At 61.1% G+C, this 21352-nt stretch overlaps 2 protein-coding genes across 9 annotated transcripts in view; both read left to right on the top strand.

Moving 5' to 3' along the window:
- Positions 1-5595, top strand: part of OSGEP (O-sialoglycoprotein endopeptidase) — a 41090-nt gene extending 35495 nt beyond the window's left edge. The window contains exons 21-25 of one of the 2 annotated variants that reach the window (XM_072029724.1): positions 706-823; positions 3561-3722; positions 4481-4549; positions 4660-4783; positions 5545-5595. In XM_072029724.1, coding sequence (XP_071885825.1) covers positions 706-823; positions 3561-3722; positions 4481-4549; positions 4660-4783; positions 5545-5576 — 505 coding nt within the window. In that variant the 3' untranslated portion in view covers positions 5577-5595. The remainder of the gene's footprint in view (positions 1-705; positions 824-3560; positions 3723-4480; positions 4550-4659; positions 4784-5544) is intronic. The other variant, XM_072029725.1, reaches the window with a different exon arrangement.
- A 1817-nt stretch (positions 5596-7412) lies between these two features.
- The window catches only part of LOC140000032 (telomerase protein component 1-like), a 63291-nt gene continuing 49351 nt past the window's right edge, over positions 7413-21352 (top strand). For all 7 annotated transcript variants that reach the window (XM_072029734.1, XM_072029733.1, XM_072029736.1 and 4 more), the window contains exons 1-10: positions 7413-7699; positions 7780-7879; positions 8652-8770; positions 10130-10246; positions 15595-15697; positions 15785-15946; positions 18326-18552; positions 18965-19106; positions 20157-20327; positions 20410-20502. In XM_072029734.1, the coding sequence (XP_071885835.1) occupies positions 7428-7699; positions 7780-7879; positions 8652-8770; positions 10130-10246; positions 15595-15697; positions 15785-15946; positions 18326-18552; positions 18965-19106; positions 20157-20327; positions 20410-20502 (1506 nt within the window). In that variant the 5' untranslated portion in view covers positions 7413-7427. The remainder of the gene's footprint in view (positions 7700-7779; positions 7880-8651; positions 8771-10129; positions 10247-15594; positions 15698-15784; positions 15947-18325; positions 18553-18964; positions 19107-20156; positions 20328-20409; positions 20503-21352) is intronic.

Consider the following 21352-nt stretch of genomic DNA (forward strand, 5'->3'; position numbering starts at 1 on the left):
TGGGGGTTAATTAATGGTGTTAATTAAAAGGGATTAATTAATGGGGTCAATTAATGGGGTTCTATTAATAGGGGTTAATTATCTGGAGTTAAATTTGGGGGTCAATTAATGGGGTTAATTAATCGGGTCAGTGTGGTTCTATTAATGGGGGCTAATTAATGGGAGTTAATGAATGGGGGTTAATTAATGGTGTTAATTATGGGGATCAATTAATGGGGTTCTATTAATGGGGTCAATTATCTGGAGTTAAGTAATGGGGTCAATTAATGACGTTAATTAATGGGGTCAATGCGGTTAATTAATGGGAGATAATTAATGGTGTTAATTAATGGTGTTAATTAATGTCGTTAATTAATGGGGATTAATTAATGGGGATTAATTAATAGGGTTCTATTAATGGGGTCAATTATCTGGAGTTAAGTAATGGGGTCAATTAATGGGGTTAATTAATGGTGTTAATGGTGTTAATTAATGTCATTAATTAATGTTGTTAATTAACGGGGATTAATTAATGGGGATTAATTAACGGGGATTAATTAACGGGGATTAATTAACGAGGATTAATTACTGGGACCAACCACTGGTTCCCCCCCTTAACGAACCCCATTAATTAACCCCGGCCCCGTGGGGCCCTATGGGGCCGTATGGGACCGTATGGGGTCCCTAATTAACACCCCCTAATTAACGCTAATTAATTACCCGCAGCCCCGCCCCCCCCCAGCTGCTGGGGGCCCTGTCCGAGGCCGCCCGCGTGGCCGCCGCCCGCCTGCCCCCCCTGCCCCACGGCGCCCACCTCCTGCTGCGCCCCGGGGGCACCCCACGGGTACGGGGCCATATAGGGCCGGGGGGGGGCGTTATAGGGTCGGGGGGGTTATGGGGTCGGGGACGGGGGTTCCGGGGGGATTTGGGGGGAAAAACGAGGGATTTGGGTGGAAAAATGGGGGATTTGGGGCTGGGGAAGTTATCAGGGCGTTATTGGGCCATATAGGGGTTATAGGGACTTATGGGGTCGTTATAGGGTCGTATGGGGTTGGTATGTGGTTGGGGGGTTATGGGGTCGGGGAGGGGGATTCCGAGGGGATTTGGGGGGAAAAACGAGGGATTTGGGGGGAAAAATGGGGGATTTGGGGCTGGGGAAGCTATGGGGGCGTTATAGGGACTATAGGGCCATATAGGGGTTTATGGGGGCGTTATAGGGTCGGGGGGGGGTTATGGGGTTGGGGAGGGGGCGGGGAGTTGGGTCTGGGGGGATTTGGGGGGAAAAACGAGGGATTTGGGTGGAAAAATGGGGATTTGGGGCTGGGGAAGTTATTGGGGTGTTATAGGGCCATATAGGGGTTATAGGGACTTATGGGGTGTTATAGGGTCGTTATAGGGTCAGGGGGGTTATGGGGTCGGGGAGGGGGCGGGGAGGGGGGTCCGGGGGGATTTGGGGGAAAAACGAGGGATTTGGGTGGAAAAATGGGGGATTTGGGGATGGGGAAGCTATGGGGGCGTTATAGGGACTATAGTGTCATATAGGGATTTATGGGGTCGTTATAGGGTCGGGGGGGTTATGGGGTCGGGGACGGGGGTTCCGGGGGGATTTGGGGGGAAAAACGAGGGATTTGGGTGGAAAAATGGGGGATTTGGGGCTGGGGAAGTTATCGGGGCGTTATAGGGCCATATAGGGGTTATAGGGCCATATAGGGCCATATGGGGTTGGTATGGGGTTGGTATGGGGTTGGGGGGGTTGTGGGGTCAGGGAGGGGTTGGGGAGGGGGTTCCGGGGGGATTTGAGGGGATTTGGGGGAAAAAAAGGGGATTTGGGGCTGGGGAAGGTATCGGGGCGTTATAGGGGTTATAGGGCCATATAGGGGTTATAGGGACTTATAGGGGTTTATGGGGTCGTTATAGGGTCGGGGGGGTTATGGGGTCGGGGAGGGGTTGGGGAGGAGGTTTTGGGGGAAAAAAGTGGATTTGGGGGGAAAAAAGGGAGATTTGGGGGGAAAAAAAGGGGATTTGGGGCTGGGGAAGGTATCGGGGCGTTATAAGGGTTATAGGGCCATATAGGGGTTATAGGGACTTATAGGGGTTTATGGGGTCGTTATAGGGTCGGGGGGGTTATGGGGTCGGGGAGGCGTTGGGGAGGGGGTTCTGGGGGGATTTGGGGGGAAAAACGAGGGATTTGGGTGGAAAAATGGGGGATTTGGGGCCGGGGAAGTTATCAGGGCGGTATAGGGCCATATAGGGGCTATAGGGCCATATAGGGCCATATGGGGTTGGTATGGGGTTGGGGGGGTTGTGGGGTCAGGGAGGGGTTGGGGAGGGGGTTCCGGGGGGATCTGGGGGGATTTGGGTAGAAAAAGAGGGGATTTGGGGCTGGGGAAGTTATTGGGGCGTTATAAGGGTTATAGGGCCATATAGGATGTTATAGGGTCATTATAGGGTCGGGGGGGTTATGGGGTCAGTATGGGGTTATGGGGTCGGGGAGGGGTTGGGGAAGGGGTTCCGGGGGGATTTGGGGGAAAAAAATGGGATTTGGGGCTGGGGAAGTTATCGGGGCGTTATAGGGCAATATAGGGGTTATAGGGACTTATAGGGGTTTATGGGGTCGTTATAGGGTCGGGGGGGTTGTGGGGTCGGGGAGGGGTTGGGGAGGGGGTTCTGGGGGGATTTGGGGGGAAAAACGAGGGATTTGGGTGGAAAAATGGGGGATTTGGGGCTGGGGAAGTTATTGGGGCGTTATAAGGGTTATAGGGCCATATAGGGGTTATAGGGCCATATAGGGGTTTATGGGGTCGTTATAGGGTCGGGGGGGGTTATGGGGTCGGGGAGGGGGCGGGGAGGAGGGTCCGGGGGGATTTGGGTGGAAAAATGGGGGATTTGGGGCTGGGGAAGTTATCGGGTGTTATAGGGCCATATAGGGGTTATAGGGACTTATAGGGGTTTATGGGGTCGTTATAGGGTCAGGGGGGTTATGGGGTCGGGGAGGGGGCGGGGAGGGGGTTTGGGGGGAAAAAAGTGGATTTGGATAATTAATCTCTAACTAACCTAATTAAGCCCTAGTTAACCGAATCAACCCACTAATTAACATGTTCAACCCCTTATTTAAGCCCTAATTAACCTAATTAACCTCCAACTAACCTAATTACACCCTAATTAACCTAATCAACCCCCTAATTAACATATCCAACCCCTTATTTAAGCCCTAATTAACCTAATTAACCACTAACTAACCTAATTAAGCCCTAATTAACCTAATTATCCCCCTAATTAACATGTTCAACCCCTTTAATTAAACCCTAATTAACCTAATTAACCCCCTACTGACCTAATTAAGCCCTAATTAACCTAATTAACCCCGTAATTAACATGTTCAACCCCTTAATTAAACCCTAATTAACATAATTAACCCCTAATTAACCTAATTAAGCGCTAATTAACCTAACCAACCCCCTAATTAACATTTTCAGCCCCTTAATTAAGCCTTAATTAACCTAATTAAGCCCTAATTAACCTAATCAACCCCCTAATTAACATGTCCAACCCCCTAATTACCCTAATTACTCCCTAATTAGGCGCAGGAGGCGGCGGCCCTGCTGGCCCTGCTGGGGCGGGGCCTGTCCCCGGAGGGGGCGGGGCGTCTGATGCTCTGTGGGCGGGGCCAGAGCCAAGCCCCGCCCCCTCCCGGCCCCGGGGGGCTCCTGGGGGCCGCCAGGGCCCTGGGGCGGAGCCTGGAGGTGGGCGGGGCCTAAAGGGGGCGGGGCCTAAAGGGAGGGGGCGGGGCTTAAGGGGAGGGGGCGGGGCTTAAAGGGAAGGGGCGGGGCTTAAGGGAGGGGAAGGCGGCGGCCATCTTGGGAGGGGGATTTGGGGGATTTGGGGGGAATTGGGGGGGTAGGGGTAATCTGGGGGCAAATTTGGGGGGATTTTGTGGTAATTTGGGGGATTTGGGGCCTTTTGGGGGAAATTTGGAGGGATTTGCGGGCGTTTTGGGGAATTTTGTGGTAATTTGGGGGATTTGGGGCCTTTTTGGGGAAATTTGGAGGGATTTGCGGGCGTTTTGGGGCGATTTTGGGGGGGTTTTGGGGGCAATTTGGGGGGATTTGGAGGGAATTCTGGAATTTTTGGGGGGTTTTGGGGCAATTTGGGGGGATTTGGAGGGAATTCGGGAATTTTGGGGGGGTTTTGGGGCAATTTGGGGGGATTTGGAGGGAATTCGGGAATTTTGGGGGGGTGTGGGGGCAATTTGGGGGATTTGGAGGGAATTCGGGAATTTTTGGGGGGTTTTGGGGCAATTTTGGGGGGATTTGGAGGGAATTCGGGAATTTTGGGGGGGTTTTGGGGGGGATTTTCGGCATTTTGGGGCTTATTGGGGAAAGGGGCGGGGCTAAATTAACCGCCATGTCACTAATTAACCCAAATGGGCGGGGCTTAACGAAGGGGGCGTGGCTCTGTCTGGCCACGCCCCCCAGGTGACCACGCCCCCAATTTTTTTTAGGCCACGCCCCCCTGGGACTCCTCCCCCACCCTGGCGGCCATTTGGGAGCTGGTGGAGAGCGGCGAGGAGGTGGCCACGCCCCCTTTTTTTAGACCACGCCCTTTTTTGGGAGGCCACGCCCCTTTTTGGGGAGGCCACGCCCCCTCCGGGCTCTGACCACGCCCCCTCCCCCCCCCCAGGTCTCCACCCTCCTCATCCTAAGCCCCGCCCCCGACCTGCCGGCGGCCAATGAGGCGCTGCTCTGCCTGCGCAGCCGCCAGCCCGCCCCCTGCGCGTCATCAACGTCACGCCACGCCCCTTCGAGTAAGCCACGCCCCCTCCCCGATAAGCCCCGCCCCCTTTCCATTAAGCCCCGCCCACTTTCCATTAAGCCACGCCCCCAAAACCCAAGCCACGCCCCTTGATCTGCTGCCCCTCGCCTTATAAGGGCAATGGCCACGCCCCCTTCTCCTCAAGCCACGTCCCTTGCCCATTGAGCCACGCCCCTTTAATCAAGCCACGCCCCCTTCCCATTAGGCCCCGCCCCCTTCATTTAAGCCCCGCCCCAAAACCCAAGCCCCGCCCCTTCTTCTGCTGCCCCCCTCCTTATAAGGGCAATGGCCACGCCCCCTTCTCCTTAGCCACGCCCCCTTCGAGTAAGCCACGCCCCCTTTCCATTAAGCCACGCCCCCTCCCACCAAGCCACGCCCCCTTTCATCGAACCCCACCCCATTCATTGCCCCTCACAGGCCACGCCCCCTCCCATTAAGCCCCGCCCCTCCCTAAGCCCCGCCCCCTCTATATACCACACCCCATTAGATGCCGCGCCCCTCCCCGCAGGCCACGCCCCCTCCGACCACGCCCCCATTAGGCCACGCCCCCCATTAGGCCACGCCCCTCCCCCTAAGCCCCGCCCCCCAAGCCACGCCCCCTCCCCCCTAAGCCACGCCCCCTTTACCGAACCCCACTCATTGCCCCCTACAGGCCACGCCCACTCCCTTCTAGGCCCCGCCCCCTCCCCCTAAGCCCCGCCCCCTCCCCCTAAGCCCCGCCCCCTCCCCCTAAGCCCCGCCCCCTCCCCCCAGCCTCCATTGGCCCCCCCGGCGCAGCACCCTGACCCTGGCCGGCTTCAACGATCGGTATCAGGTGAGCCGGGAAGGGAGCGGGCTAGTGGAGGGGGCGTGGCCTCGTTAAGCCACGCCCCCATTTTAACCTCTAGCCCCCTTTTGACCTGGCCCCGCCCCAGGCTGGTGGCCGAGCGACGCCCCCCAGCTCCTGGCTTACGTCGAGGCCGCCCCCCGCCCGCTACGGCCTGGCCCCGCCCCCGGCCCCGCCCCCGGCCCCGCCCACCGGCGAGGCCCCGCCCCCGCCCCTGATCAGGTGAGGCCGGGGATCCACTCGATCCCGGGGGAGGGGGGGGGCGAGGGGATCCCAGGGGGGGTGCTGGCAGAGCCTCTGGGGGGTGGGGGTCTACTGGGAGTCGCTGGGATGTACTGGGACATACCGGGATCCACTGGGACCCGATTGGATCTACTGGGACCCGGTGGGATCAACTGGGATCTGCTGGGATCTGCTGGGGAATACTGGGGTCTACTGGGATTTACTGGGATCTGCTGGGGTTTTGGGGTCCTGGGGGTTGAAGTGGGATCTGTTGGGGGTCACCGGGAGGGATCCACTGGGATCTGTCATGATCTACTGGTGGGATCTGTCATGATCTACTATCTGTCAGGGTCTACTGGGGCTCTGGGGGTGGTACTGGGATCGAAAAGGGAAGGGATCTGTCTTTGGTGAGGTGGGATCTGCTGGGATATTATGGGGCGTCTGATGGGATCTGGTGGGATCCGGTGGGATCCCAAGGGTTCTGGTGGGACCTGGTGGGGGTAATATGGGGGATCTGGTGGGGATCTGGTGGGATCTGCTGGGATCCAGTGGGATCTGACGGGTTTGGGTGGGATCCAGTGGGATATTATGGGAGATCTGATGGGATCTGGTGCGATCCGGTGGGATCCGAAGGTTCTGGTGGGATCTGATGGGATCTGATGGGGGATCTGGTGGGATCCAGTGGGATCCAGTGGGATCTGAGGGGTTCTGGTGGGATCTGATGGGATATTACGGAGGCTCTGAGCAGTTGTGATGGGATCTGCTGGGATATCATGGGGGGTCTGATGGGATCTGGTGGGATCCGGTGGGATCCAGTGGGATCTGATGGGTTCGGGTGGGATCCGGTGGGATATTATGGGGGATCTGATGGGATCTGCTGGGATCCGAAGGGTTCTGGTGGGATCTGCTGGGATGCTATGGGGGATCTAGTGGGATCTGGCGGGATCCGAAGGATTCTGGTGGGTTCTGGTGGGATCTGGTGGGATCTGGTGGGATATTATGGAGGATCCGAGCAGTTCTGATGGGATCTGGTGGGATATCATGGGGGGTCTGATGGGATCTGGTGGGATCCGGTGGTATCCAGTGGGATCTGATGGGTTCGGGTGGGATCCAGTGGGGTATTATGGGGGATCTGATGGGATCTAGTGGAATCCGGTGGGATCTGAGGGGTTCTGGTGTGATCTGCTGGGATCCAGTGGGATCTGATGGGTTCGGGTGGGATCCAGTGGGGTATTATGGGGGATCTGATGGGATCTGGTGGGATCCGAAGGGTTCTGGTGGGATCTGCTGGGATATTATGGGCGATCTGATGGGTTCCGGTGGGATCTGGTGGGATATTATGGGGGATCTTGAGGAATCTGCTGGGATCCAGTGGGATCTGATGGGTTCGGGTGGGATCCGGTGGGATATTATGGGGGGATCTGATGGGATCTGATGGGATCCGAAGGGTTATGGTGGGATCTGGTGGGATCTGGTGGGATCCTAAGGGTTCTGGTGGGATCTGCTGGGATGTTATGGGGGATCTGATGGGATCTGCTGGGATCTGCTGGGATCTAGTGGGATATGATGGAGGCTCCGAGCAGTAGTGATGGGATCTGCTGGGATATCATGGGGGATCTGGCGGGATCCAGTGGGATCGGGTGGTCCCCACGCCCCCCCCGGTGATCCCGTCCCCCTCTCTCCCAGCCAATGGCGTTGCGTCCGCCTCTTCGTGTCGTCGACCTTCCTGGATCTGGGGGCCGAGCGGGACGCCCTGGTGCGGGCGGCGCTGCCCCGGTTGCGGGCCCTGGCGGCCCCCCGGGGGTTGGGGGTCCAAGAGGTCGACCTGCGCTGGGGGGTGGCCGCCCCCGACCCCCAGAGGTCAGCCCAGGGGTCAAAAATGGGGTGGGGGGTGAGGGGGGTGGTGGGCACCCATGGGTGCTCACCCCCCCACCCCGCAGGAGGCAGGAGCTGTGCCTGGAGGAGGTGGCGCGCAGCGACGTGCTACTGGGAGTACTGGGGGAGCGCTACGGCCAGCGGGGCGCCGGCGCGCCCCCCGCGGTGAGAGCCCCCCCTCGGGGGCACCCTTGGGTGCTCTTTGTCACCCCATTGGGTCCCCATTGACCCCATTGGGTCCCCATTGTCCCCATTATGTCCCCATTGGGTCCCCATTGACCCCATTGGGTCCCCAATGTCCCCATTGTCCCCATTATGTCCCCATTGGGTCCCCATTGACCCCATTGGGTCCCCAATGTCCCCATTGTCCCCATTATGTCCCCATTGGGTCCCCATTGACCCCATTGGGTCCCCATTGTCCCCCTTGGGTCCCCAATGTCCCCATTGACCCCATTGACCCCATTATGTCCCCATTGTCCCCATTATGTCCCCATTGTCCCCATTATGCCCCCATTGTCCCCATTGGGTCCCCATTGACCCCGTTGACCCCATTATGTCCCCATTGGGTCCCCATTGACCCCATTGTCCCCACTGGGTCCCCATTGACCCCATTATGTCCCCATTATGTCCCCATTATGTCCCCATTATGTCCCCATTGTCCCCATTGGGTCCCCATTATGTCCCCATTGACCCCATTGACCCCATTGGGTCCCCATTGACCCCATTGACCCCATCAGGTCCCCATTGTCCCCATTATGCCCCCATTGTCCCCATTATGTCCCCATTGACCCCATTGACTCCCCATTGTCCCCATTGTCCCCATTATGTCCCCATTGATCCCATCAGGTCCCCATTACCCCCCCATTGCCTCCCCATTGCCCCCATTGCCCCCACCGACCCCAATTTCCCCCGATTTCTCCCCAATTCCCCTCTCCAGGGCCTGCCCCCCGGGCGCTCGGTGACGGAGCTGGAGCTGCGCACCTTCCTGCAGCGCTGGAGCCCCGCCCACGGCCCCGCCCCCGCCCTCATTTACATGCGAGACCCCGCCTTCCTCCGGTAGGGGCGGGGCCAGGGGGCGGGGCCACCAAAAGGGGGCGGGGCCACCACCCAAAGGGGCGTGGCCACCACCCAAAGGGGGCGTGGTCACTCAAAAGGGGCGTGGCCATAACCAAGGGGGCGTGGCCACCACCGAGGGGGCGTGGCCAACACCCAAAGGGGGCGGGGCCACCATCAGAAAGGGGAGGGGCTAAAACCGGGGGGCGTGGCCACTCAAAAGGGGGCGGGGCCACTGCTACAAAGGGGTGTGGCCACCAAAAGGGGGCGGGGCTACACTCTATGGGGGCGTGGCCACCACCCAAAGGGGGCGTGGTCACCAAAAGGGGGTGTGGCCACCACCCAAAGGGGCGTGGTCACCCAAAAGGGGGTGTGGTCACTCAAAAGGGGGCGTGGCCATAACCAAGGGGGTGTGGCCACCACCGAGGGGGCGTGGCCAACACCCAAAGGGGGCGGGGCCACCATCAGAAAGGGGAGGGGCTAAAACCGGGGGGCTTGGCCACCAAAAGGGGGAGGGGCCACCACTCAGGGGGTGTGGCCACCACCAAAAGGGGCGGAGCTACCACGTAGGGGGCGTGGCCACGGCCGAAAAGGGGCGTGGTCACCACCAAGGGGGTGTGGCCACCAGAAAGGGGGCGTGGCCACCAGAAAGGGGGCGTGGCCACAGATCAGAGGGGCGGGGCTACCACCAAGGGGGTGTGACCACCACATAGGGGGCGTGGCCACCACCCCAAAGGGGCGCGGTCATCCAAAAGGGGCGTGGTCACCACCCAAAAGGGGCGTGGTCACCCAAAAGGGGGCGTGGCCACCACCCAGGGGGCGTGGCCACCACCCAGGGGGCGTGGCCACCCCAAAAGGGGGCGTGGTCACCAACTAGAGGGGCGTGGCCACCACCTAGGGGGTGTGGCCACCACCCAAAGGGGGTGTGGCCACCATCCAGGGGGCATGGCCACCACCTAAAGGGGGCGTGGCCACCATTTAGGGGGCGTGGCCACCACCCCAAAGGGGCGCTGTCATCCAAAAGGGGCGTGGTCACCACCCAAAAGGGGCGTGGCCACTCAAAAGGGGGCGTGGCCACCAACCAGAGGGGCGTGGCCACTACCCCAAAGGGGCATGGTCACCCCAAAGGGGGCGTGGTCACCATCTAGGGGGCGTGGCCACCAACCAATGGGGGCGTGGCTACCCAAAAGGGGGCGTGGCCACCTACTAGAGGGGCGTGGCCACCAACCAGGCGAGGAAGGAGAGGGGGCGTGGCTAATCCGGGGAAGGGGGCGTGGCCTGGAGGAGGGGGGCGTGGCCTGGAGGAGGGGGGCGTGGCCTGGAGGAGGGGGGCGTGGCCTGATCCAGCCAATGGGTGCGCAGGGAGGTGCCCGAGGAGCGGCGGGGCGATTTCGGGGCGGAGTCGGCGGAGGCGGCGGCCATGATGGCGGCGCTGAAGGCGGAGCTTAAGGAGCACCCCGGGGTGGCGGCCGTCAGGAGGTGACGTCATCGGGGGTGGTGACGTCATCAGGGGGGTGGTGATGTCATCAGGGGGGTGGTGACGTCATCAGGGGGGTGGTGACGTCATCAGGGGGTGGTGACGTCATCGGGGGGGTCCTAATGTCCTATGGGGTCCGCGGGGTCCTCGATGGCCCAATGGGGTCCCCAAGACCCTATGGGGTCCCCCGAGACCCTATGGGGTCCCCAGACCCTATGGGGGACCCCAAGACCCCATTGGGTCCCCAAGATCCCCTTAGACCCCATTGGGTCCCCCAAGCCCCCATTGGTTCCCCAAGACCCTATGGGGTCCCCAAGACCCTATAGGGGACCCCAAGACCCCATGGGGTCCCCAAGACCCTATAGGGTCCCCAACGTCCCCTTGTGCCCCCAAGACCCCATTGGGTTCCCCAAGCCCCCATTGGTCCCCCAAGACCCCATTGAGTCCCCCAAGCCCCCATTGGTCCCCCAAGACCCTATACGGGACCCCAAGACCCTATAGGGGACCCCAAGACCCCATTGGGTCCCCAAGATCCCCTAAGACCCCCGTTGGTCCCCCAAGACCCTCTGGGGTCCCCAAGACCCTATAGGGGACCCCAAGACCCCATGGGGTCCCCAAGACCCTATAAGGGACCCCAAGACCCCATTGGGTCCCTAAGATCCCATATGACCCCATTGAGTCCCCCAAGCCCCCATTGGTCCCCCAAGACCCTCTGGGGTCCCCAAGACCCTATAGGGTCCCCAACGTCCCCTTGTGCCCCCAAGACCCCATTGAGTCCCCCAAGTCCCCATTGGTCCCCCAAGACCCTATAGGGGACCCCAAGACCCCATTGAGTCCCCCAAGACCCTATAGGGTCCCACAAGCCCCCATTGATCCCCCAAGCCCCTATGGGGTCCCCAAGACCCTATAGGGTCCCCCAAGACCCCATTGGGTTCCTCAACGTCCCATTGGGTTCCTCAAGACCCCATTGGTCCCCCAAGCCCCCATTGGTCCTCCAAGACCCCTTGAGGTCCCCAAGACCCCCTGGGGTCCCTAAGACCCTGTAGGGTCCCCCAAGACCCTATGGGGTCCCCAAGACCCTATAGGGTCCCCAACGTCCCCTTGTGCCCCCAAGACCCCATTAGGTTCCCCAAGCCCCCATTGGTTCTCCAAGACCCTATGGGGTCCCCCAAACCCCCATTGGTCCCCCAAGACCCCATTGGGTCCCCCAAGACCCTATAGGGTTTCCCAAGACCTCGTTGTGTTTCCCAAGACCCCATTGAGTCCCCCAAGCCCCCATTGGTCCCCCCAAGACCCTATGGGGTCCCCAAGACCCTATAGGGTCCCCAACGTCCCCTTGTGCCCCCAAGACCCCATTAGGTTCCCCAAGCCCCCATTGGTCCCCCAAGACCCCATTGAGTCCCCCAAGACCCTATAGGGTCCCACAAGCTCCCATTGATCCCCCAAGACCCTATGGGGTCCCCAAGACCCTATAGGGTCCCCCAAGACCCTATAGGGTTCCTCGATGTCCCATTGGCTTCCCCAAGACCCCATTGGTTCCCCAAGACCCCATTGAGTCCCCCAAGACCCTATAGGGTCCCACAAGCCCCCATTGGTCCCCCAAGACCCTATAGGGTTTCCCAAGACCTCGTTGTGTTTCCCAAGACCCCATTGAGTCCCCCAAGCCCCCATTGGTCCCCCAAGACCCTCTGGGGTCCCCAAGCCCCTTTGGAGTCCCCAACGTCCCCTTGTGCCCCCAAGACCCCATTGGGTTCCCCAAGCCCCCATTGGTCCCCCAAGACCCCATTGAGTCCCCCAAGACCCTATAGGGTCCCACAAGCCCCCATTGGTCCCCCAAGACCCTATGGGGTCCCCAAGACCCTATAGGGGACCCCAAGACCCCATTGACTTCCCCAAGACCCCATTGGTCCCCCAAGCCCCTCTGGGGTCCCCAAGACCCTATAGGGTCCCCAACGTCCCCTTGTGCCCCCAAGACCCCATTGGGTTCCCCAAGACCCCATTGGTCCCCAAAGACCCCATTGAGTCCCCCAAGACCCTATAGGGTCCCACAAGCCCCCATTGATCCTCCAAGCCCCTATGGGGTCCCCAAGACCCTATAGGGTCCCCAACGTCCCCTTGTGCCCCCAAGACCCCATTGGGTTCCCCAAGCCCCCATTGGTCCCCCAAGACCCTATAGGGGACCCCAAGACCCCATTGACTTCCCCAAGACCCCATTGGTCCCCCAAGACCCTATGGGGTCCCCAAGCCCCTTTGGGGTCCCCAATGTCCCCTTGTGTCCCCAAGACCCCATTGAGTCCCCCAAGTCCCCATTGGTCCCCCAAGACCCTATAGGGGACCCCAAGACCCCATTGACTTCCCCAAGCCCCCATTGGTCCCCCAAGACCCCATTGGTCCCCCAAGCCCCTCTGGGGTCCCCAAGACCCTTTGGGGTCCCCAATGTCCCCTCGTGTCCCCAAGCCCCCATTTGGTCCCCAAGCCCCCATTGGGTCCCCAAGACCCCGTTGGCTTCCCCACGCCCCCATTGGTCCCCCAAGCCCCCATTGGTCCCCCAAGCCCCTCTGGGGTCCCCAAGCCCCTCTGGGGTCCCCAAGCCCCTTTGGGGTCCCCAATGTCCCCTTGTGCCCCCAAGACCCCATTGGGTTCCCCAAGCCCCCATTGGTCCCCCAAGACCCCATTGAGTCCCCCAAGACCCTATAGGGTCCCACAAGCTCCCATTGATCCCCCAAGACCCTATGGGGTCCCCAAGACCCTATAGGGGACCCCAAGACCCCATTGACTTCCCCAAGACCCCATTGGTCCCCCAAGCCCCTCTGGGGTCCCCAAGACCCTTTGGGGTCCCCAACGTCCCCTTGTGCCCCCAAGACCCCATTAGGTTCCCCAAGACCCCATTGGTCCCCAAAGACCCCATTGAGTCCCCCAAGACCCTATAGGGTCCCACAAGCTCCCATTGATCCCCCAAGACCCTATGGGGTCCCCAATGTCCCCTTGTGCCCCCAAGACCCCATTGGGTCCCCCAAGACCCTATAGGGTTCCTCGATGTCCCATTGGCTTCCCCAAGACCCCATTGGTTCCCCAAGCCCCCATTGGTCCCCCAAGACCCTATGGGGTCCCCAAGACCCTATAGGGTCCCCAACGTCCCCTTGTGCCCCCAAGACCCCATTAGGTTCCCCAAGACCCCATTGGTCCCCCAAGACCCCATTGAGTCCCCCAAGACCCTATAGGGGACCCCAAGACCCTATATGGTTCCCCAAGCCCCCATTGGTCCCCCTAGACCCTATGGGGTCCCCAAGACCCTATAGGGTCCCCAACGTCCCCTTGTGCCCCCAAGACCCCATTAGGTTCCCCAAGACCCCATTAGTCCCCAAAGACCCCATTGAGTCCCCCAAGACCCTATAGGGTCCCACAAGCTCCCATTGGTCCCCCAAGACCCCCTGGGGTCCCCAAGCCGCTTTGGGGTCCCCAACATCCCCTTGGGTCCCCAAGACCGTATAGGGTTTCCCAAGACCCCATTGGTCCCCCAAGCCCCCATTGGTCCCCCAAGACCCTATACGGGACCCCAAGACCCTATAGGGGACCCCAAGACCCCATTGAGTCCCCAAGATCCCCTTAGACCCCATTGGTCCCCCAAGCCCCTCTGGGGTCCCCCAAGACCCTACGGGGTCCCCAAGACCCTATAGGGGACCCCAAGACCCCATGGGGTCCCCAAGACCCTATAAGGGACCCCAAGACCCCATTGGGTCCCTAAGATCCCATATGACCCCATTGAGTCCCCCAAGCCCCCATTGGTCCCCCAAGACCCTACGGGGTCCCCAAGACCCTATAGGGTCCCCAACGTCCCCTTGTGCCCCCAAGACCCCATTGGGTTCCCCAAGCCCCCATTGGTCCCCCAAGACCCTATAGGGGACCCCAAGACCCTATGGGGTCCCCAAGACCCCATTGGGTCCCCCAAGACCCCATTGGTCCCCCAAGCCCCTCTGGGGTCCCCAGGCCCCTTTGGGGTCCCCAATGTCCCCTTGTGTCCCCAAGACCCCATTGAGTTCCCCAAGACCCCATTGGTCCCCCAGGACCCTATGGGGTCCCCAAGCCGCTTTGGGGTCCCCAACATCCCCTTGGGTCCCCAAGACCCTATAGGGTTTCCCAAGACCCCATTGGCTTCCCCAAGCCCCCACTGACTTCCCAAGCCCCCATTGGTCCCCCAAGACCCTATAGGGTCCCCCAAGCCCCTATGGGGTCCCCAAGCCCCTTTGGGGTCCCCAATGTCCCCTCATGTCCCCAAGACCCCATTTGGTCCCCAAGACTCTATAGGGTCCCCCAAACCCCCATTGGTCCCCCAAGCCCCTCTGGGGTCCCCAAGACCCTTTGGGGTCCCCAACGTCCCCTTGTGCCCCCAAGACCCCATTAGGTTCCCCAAGACCCCATTGGTCCCCAAAGACCCCATTGAGTCCCCCAAGACCCTATAGGGTCCCACAAGCCCCCATTGATCCCCCAAGACCCTATGGGGTCCCCAAGACCCTATAGGGGACCCCAAGACCCCATTGACTTCCCCAAGACCCCATTGGTCCCCCAAGACCCCATTGAGTCCCCCAAGCCCCCATTGGTCCCCCAAGACCCCATTGCTCCCCCAAGCCCCTCTGGGGTCCCCAGGCCCCTTTGGGGTCCCCAACGCCCCCTTGTGTCCCCAAGACCCTATAGGGTCCCCCAAGACCCCATTGGGTTCCTCAACGTCCCATTGGGTTCCTCAAGACCCCATTGGTCCCCCAAGCCCCCATTGGTCCCCCAAGACCCCATTGAGTCCCCCAAGACCCTATAGGGTCCCACAAGCTCCCATTGATCCTCCAAGACCCTATGGGGTCCCCAAGACCCTATAGGGGACCCCAAGACCCCATTGACTTCCCCAAGACCCCATTGGTCCCCCAAGCCCCTCTGGGGTCCCCAAGACCCTTTGGGGTCCCCAACGCCCCCTTGTGTCCCCAAGACCCTATAGGGTCCCCCAAGACCCCATTGGGTTCCTCAACGTCCCATTGGGTTCCTCAAGACCCCATTGGTCCCCCAAGCCCCCATTGGTCCTCCAAGACCCCTTGAGGTCCCCAAGACCCCCTGGGGTCCCTAAGACCCTGTAGGGTCCCCCAAGACCTTATGGGGTCCCCAAGACCCTATGGGGTCCCCAACGTCCCCTTGTGCCCCCAAGACCCCATTGGGTCCCCCAAGACCCTGTAGGGTTCCTTGATGTCCCATTGGCTTCCCCAAGACCCCATTGGCTTCCCCAAGCCCCCATTGGTCCCCCAAGACCTTATAGGGTCCCCAAGCCCCTTTGGGGTCCCCAACGCCCCCCCGTGTCCCCCCCTTATAGCTACGGGTGCCGCTGGGAGGCCGGGGAGGTGACGGGCCTGGAGGCCTTCGTGGACCAAGTGGTGGCCGACGTCTGGGCCCTGCTGCAGCGCCACTTCCTGCGGGTTTGTGACGTCATCCCCTGCCCTATGACATCACTTCCTGCCGGTGGTGACGTCATCAGCGAGGCCCCGCCCCCTTTTTCCCCCTAGGGCCCCCCGCCCTCGCTGCAGGAGGCCTTCCTGGCCGCCAAGATGGCCGCCGCCAGCGCCCGCCAGCGCCTGGTGGCCGCCAGGGCGGCCGCCATCCAAGATGGCCGCCACAGCCGCCTGCTGGTCACCGGGGAGCCCGGCGACGGCCGCACCGTCTTCCTGGTGGGCCCGCGACCATATATGGGCAAAGGGGAGGGGCTTCTGGGGGGTGGGGGCCTTATATGGGCAAAGGGGAGGGGCTTCCAGGTGGGATATGGCTGGTCATGACCTTATATGGGTAAAGGGGAGGGGCTTCTAGGGGGGGATATGGGGGTGCTGGCCATATATGGGCAAAGGGGAGGGGCTTCCGGGGAATGGAAGTGGGACAATGACCATATATGGGTAAAGGGGAGGGGCTTCTGGTGGGGTGGGGGCCTTATATGGGCAAAGGGGAGGGGCTTCTGGGGGGGTGGTGGCCTTATATGGGCAAAGGGGAGGGGCTTCCGGGGGGTGGTGGCCATATATGGGCAAAGGGGAGGGGCTTCTTGGGGGGGGTGGGGGCCTTATATGGGTAAAGGGGAGGGGCTTCTGGGGGTGGTGGCCTTATATGGGCAAAGGGGAGGGGCTTCTGGGGGGTGGTGGCCTTATATGGGCAAAGGGGAGGGGCTTCTGGGGGGGATATGGGGGGTGTTGGCCATATATGGGCAAAGGGGAGGGGCTTCCGGGGGGTGGTGGCCTTATATGGGCAAAGGGGAGGGGCTTCTGGGGGGTGGGGGCCTTATATGGGCAAAGGGGAGGGGCTTCTGGGGGGTGGTGGCCTTATATGGGCAAAGGGGAGGGGCTTCTGGGAGGGATATGGGGGGTGGTGGCCATATATGGGCAAAGGGGAGGGGCTACTGGGTGGGATATGGCTGGTCATGACCTTATATGGGCAAAGGGGAGGGGCTTCCGGGGGGGTTCTGGCCATATATGGGCAAAGGGGAGGGGCTTCCGGGGGGTGGTGGCCTTATATGGGCAAAGGGGAGGGGCTTCTGGGGGTGGGGGCCTTATATGGGCAAAGGGGAGGGGCTTCTGGGGGGAAATGGGGGGTGTTGGCCATATATGGGCAAAGGGGAGGGGCTTCCGGGGGGTGGTGGCCTTATATGGGCAAAGGGGAGGGGCTTCTGGGGGTGGTGGCCTTATATGGGCAAAGGGGAGGGGCTTCTGGGGGGTGGTGGCCTTATATGGGCAAAGGGGAGGGGCTTCTGGGGGGGGTTCTGGCCTTATATGGGCAAAGGGGAGGGGCTTCTGGGCTTGGTGACCTTATATGGGCAAAGGGGAGGGGCTTCTGGGGGTGGTGGCCTTATATGGGCAAAGGGGAGGGGCTTCTAGGGGGGGATATGGGGGGTGGTGGCCTTATATGGGCAAAGGGGAGGGGCTTCTGGGGATGGAAGTGGGACAATGACCATATATGGGCAAAGGGGAGGGGCTTCTGGGGGGTGGTGGCCTTATATGGGCAAAGGGGCGGGGCTTCTGGGGGTGGTGGCCATATATGGGCAAAGGGGAGGGGCTTCTGGGGGGTGGTGGCCTTATATGGGCAAAGGGGAGGGGCTTCTGGGGGGGTTTTGGCCATATATGGGCAAAGGGGAGGGGCTTCTGGGGGGTGGTGGCCATATATGGGCAAAGGGGAGGGGCTACTGGGTGGGATATGGCTGGTCATGACCTTATATGGGCAAAGGGGAGGGGCTTCCGGGGGGGTTCTGGCCATATATGGGCAAAGGGGAGGGGCTTCCGGGGGGTGGTGGCCTTATATGGGCAAAGGGGAGGGGCTTCTGGGGGGAAATGGGGGGTGTTGGCCATATATGGGCAAAGGGGAGGGGCTTCCGGGGGGTGGTGGCCTTATATGGGCAAAGGGGAGGGGCTTCTGGGGGTGGTGGCCTTATATGGGCAAAGGGGAGGGGCTTCTGGGGGGTGGTGGCCTTATATGGGCAAAGGGGAGGGGCTTCTGGGGGGGGTTCTGGCCTTATATGGGCAAAGGGGAGGGGCTTCTGGGCTTGGTGACCTTATATGGGCAAAGGGGAGGGGCTTCTGGGGGTGGTGGCCTTATATGGGCAAAGGGGAGGGGCTTCTAGGGGGGGATATGGGGGGTGGTGGCCTTATATGGGCAAAGGGGAGGGGCTTCTGGGGATGGAAGTGGGACAATGACCATATATGGGCAAAGGGGAGGGGCTTCTGGGGGGTGGTGGCCTTATATGGGCAAAGGGGCGGGGCTTCTGGGGGTGGTGGCCATATATGGGCAAAGGGGAGGGGCTTCTGGGGGGTGGTGGCCTTATATGGGCAAAGGGGAGGGGCTTCTGGGGGGGTTCTGGCCATATATGGGCAAAGGGGAGGGGCTTCTGGGGGGTGGTGGCCATATATGGGCAAAGGGGAGGGGCTTCTGGGGGGTGGCGGCCTTATATGGGCAAAGGGGAGGGGCTTCTGGGGGGTGGGGGCCTTATATGGGCAAAGGGGAGGGGCTTCTGGGGGGTTCTGGCCATATATGGGCAAAGGGGCGGGGCTAACCCCTCCCCTCCCCTCCCATAGGCCTCATTGGTGGGCGCCCTGCGCCAGGCCCCGCCCCCTTCCCCCCGCAGGCCCCGCCCCCGCTGCGTGCCGGCCTATCACTTCGCGGGGGCGCGGCCCGACCAATCAGACGCCCGGGTGGCCCTGGCCCACCTCTGCGCCCAATTGGCCGCCCTCCGAGGCCACGCCCCCCCGGGAGACCACGCCCACCCCGGAGGCCACGCCCCCCTGGAGGGCGCCACCTATGGGTGAGGCCCCGCCCCCTTTGCCCTTAGCCCCGCCCCCTTCGCATTTAGCCCCGCCCCCTCCCTTTTGGCCCCTCCCACCCCCATTTTGGCCCCGCCCACTCCCCCTTTAGCCCCGCCCCCTTCGTTTTTAGCCCCGCCCCCTCCCCTTTTGCCCCTCCCACCCCCATTTTGGCCCCGCCCACTCCCCTTTTGGCCCCGCCCCCTCCCCCTTTAGCCCCGCCCCCTTCGTTTTTAGCCCCGCCCCCTCCCCTTTAGCCCCACCCCCTCCCCTTTTAGCCCCGCCCCCTCCCATTTGGCCCCTCCCACCCCCATTTGGCCCCGCCCCCCTCCCCTTTAGCCCCGCCCACTCCCCATTTGGCCCCTCCCACCCCCTTCTGGCCCCGCCCCCTCCCATTCTGGCCCCGCCCCCCAGGTCGCTGAGGCTCCGCCTCCTCTCGCTCCTGGCCACGCCCCCTCCCCGCGGGCTCCGCCTCGTCCTGGTGGTCGACGACGCGGGGGCGCTGCACGAGGGGGGGGCCCCGCGACGCGATTGGCTGCCCGAAAAGCTGCCGCCGGTAAGGGGGCGGGGCTAAAAGGGGGGGGCGGGGCCAGAATCCGGGTGGGCGGGGCCAAATTGAGGTGGGTGGGGCCAAAATTTGGGTGGGCGGGGCCAAATTTGGGTGGAATTCGGGTGGGTGTGGTCAATTTTGGGTGGGCGTGGCCATAATTTGGATGGGAGGGGCCAAATTTTGGATGGGCGTGGCCATAATTGGGTGGACGGGGGCAAAATTTGGAGGAGCGTGGCCAAAATTTGGGTGGGCGTGGCCATAATTTGGGTGGGCGGGGCCAAAATTTGGATGGGCGTGGCCAAAATTTGGATGGGCGGGGCCAAAATCTGGGTGGGCGGGGCCATAATTTGGGTGGGCGGGGCCATAATATGGGTGGGTGGGGCCATAATTTGGGTGGGCGGGGTCATAATTAGGATGGGCGGGGCCTAATCCGGGTGGGCGGGGCCATAATATGGGTGGGCAGGGCCAATATTTGGGTGGGCGGGGCCTAAATTTGGGTGGGCGTGGCCATAATCTGGGTGGGCGGGGCCAAAATTTGGATGGCTGGGGCCAAAATTTGGATGGGCGGGGGCATAATTTTGGTGGGCGGGGCCATAATTTGGGTGGAATTTGGGTGGGCGGGGCCAAAATTTGGGTGGACGGGGCCATAATATGGGTGGGCGGAGTCACAACCCGGGTGGGCGGGGCCTAATCCGGGTGGGCGGGACCTAATTTGGGTGGGCGGGGCCAAAATTTGGATGGGTGTGGTCTTAATCTGGGTAGGCGTGGCCATAATCTGGGTGGGCGGGGGCATAATTTGGGTGGAATTTGGGTGGGCGGGGCCAAAATTTGGGTGGGCGGGGCCATAATTTGGATGGGCGGGGCCATAATTTGGGTGGGCGGGGCCAAAATTTGGATGGGTGAGGTCTTAATCTGGGTGGGCGGGGCCAGAATTTGGATGGGCGGGGCCATAATTTGGGTGGGTGGGGCCAAAATTTGGATGGGCGTGGCCAAAATTTGGGTGGGCGTGGCCAAACCCCTCTGACCCCGCCCCCTTTTTCCCCCCCGACCAATCAGCGCGTGACCCTGGTGCTGAGCGGCCCCGCCCCCCGGCCAGGCCCCGCCCAATTTTTGGAAGTGGGCGGGGCCTGGGACCACCTCCCCCTGGGGCCCCTCCCCCCGGGCGACCGCGCCCGGCTCCTGGAGGCGGAGCTTAGGAAAAGTGGGCGGAGCTTGGACCCGGACCAGGTGCGTTGGCCCCGCCCCCTTTAACCCTTAATATTTAAACCCAAAAAACGCTTGATGACGTCATCGATGACGTCATCACCAGGTGAGGCGGGTCCTGGCCAAGGGCGGGGCCCGGCAGCCCCTCTACCTCCAGCTCCTATTGGCCGAGCTCGGCGCCTTCGCCCGCCACGAGGACGTAAGCCCCGCCCCCTAATTTGCATAAACCCCGCCCCCCTTATTTGCATAAACCCCGCCCCTTTCCCTTAAGCCCCGCCCCTTTCCCCTTAAGCCCCGCCCCTTTTCCCTTAAGCCCCGCCCCTTTCCCCTTAAGCCCCCCCCCCCCTTAATTCCCGTCAGGTTCCTGCCTAATTCCCCAAATTTTCCCCAAATTTTCCCAAATCCCACAAAATTTTCCCCAAATTTTCCTAGAATCCACAAAATTTTCCCCCAATTTTCCTAAATCCACAAAATTTCCCCCAAATCTTCCTAAATTGCCCCCAAAATTTCCCCAAGCTTTTCTAAAACTTCCCTTTTTTATTCTAAAATTTCCCCAATTTTGCCCAAAATTTCTCCAGATTTGACCAAAACTTCCCCAATCCCCCCCAAATCCCCCCAATTTCTCCCCAAACCTCCCTTAGGCCCCTCCCCTTTCCCTTTGGCCCCACCCCCTTTAAGCCCCGCCCCTCCCCTTAAGCCCCGCCCCTTTTCCCTTAAGCCCCGCCCCCTTTCCCCTAAGCCCCGCCCCCTTTCCTTTAAGCCCCGCCCCTTTTCCCTTAAGCCCCTCCCCTTTTCCATAAGCCCCGCCCACTTTCCCTTAAGGGAAATTAGGGCAATTTTCCCAAGTTTTCCCCAAATCTTCCTAAATTCCCCAAATTTTCCTAAATCCCACAAAATTTTCCCCAAGTTTTCCTAAATTCCCCCAAAACTTCCCCAAGCTTTTCTAAATCTTCCCTTTTTTCTTCTAAAATTTCCCCAATTTTGCCCCAAATTTCCCCAATTTTGCCCCAAATTTCCCCAGATTTGACCTAAACTTCCCCAATTCCCCC

Source organism: Anas platyrhynchos, chromosome 31 (genome assembly GCF_047663525.1).
Source record: "Anas platyrhynchos isolate ZD024472 breed Pekin duck chromosome 31, IASCAAS_PekinDuck_T2T, whole genome shotgun sequence".
Classification (NCBI taxonomy): Eukaryota; Metazoa; Chordata; class Aves; order Anseriformes; family Anatidae; genus Anas; species Anas platyrhynchos.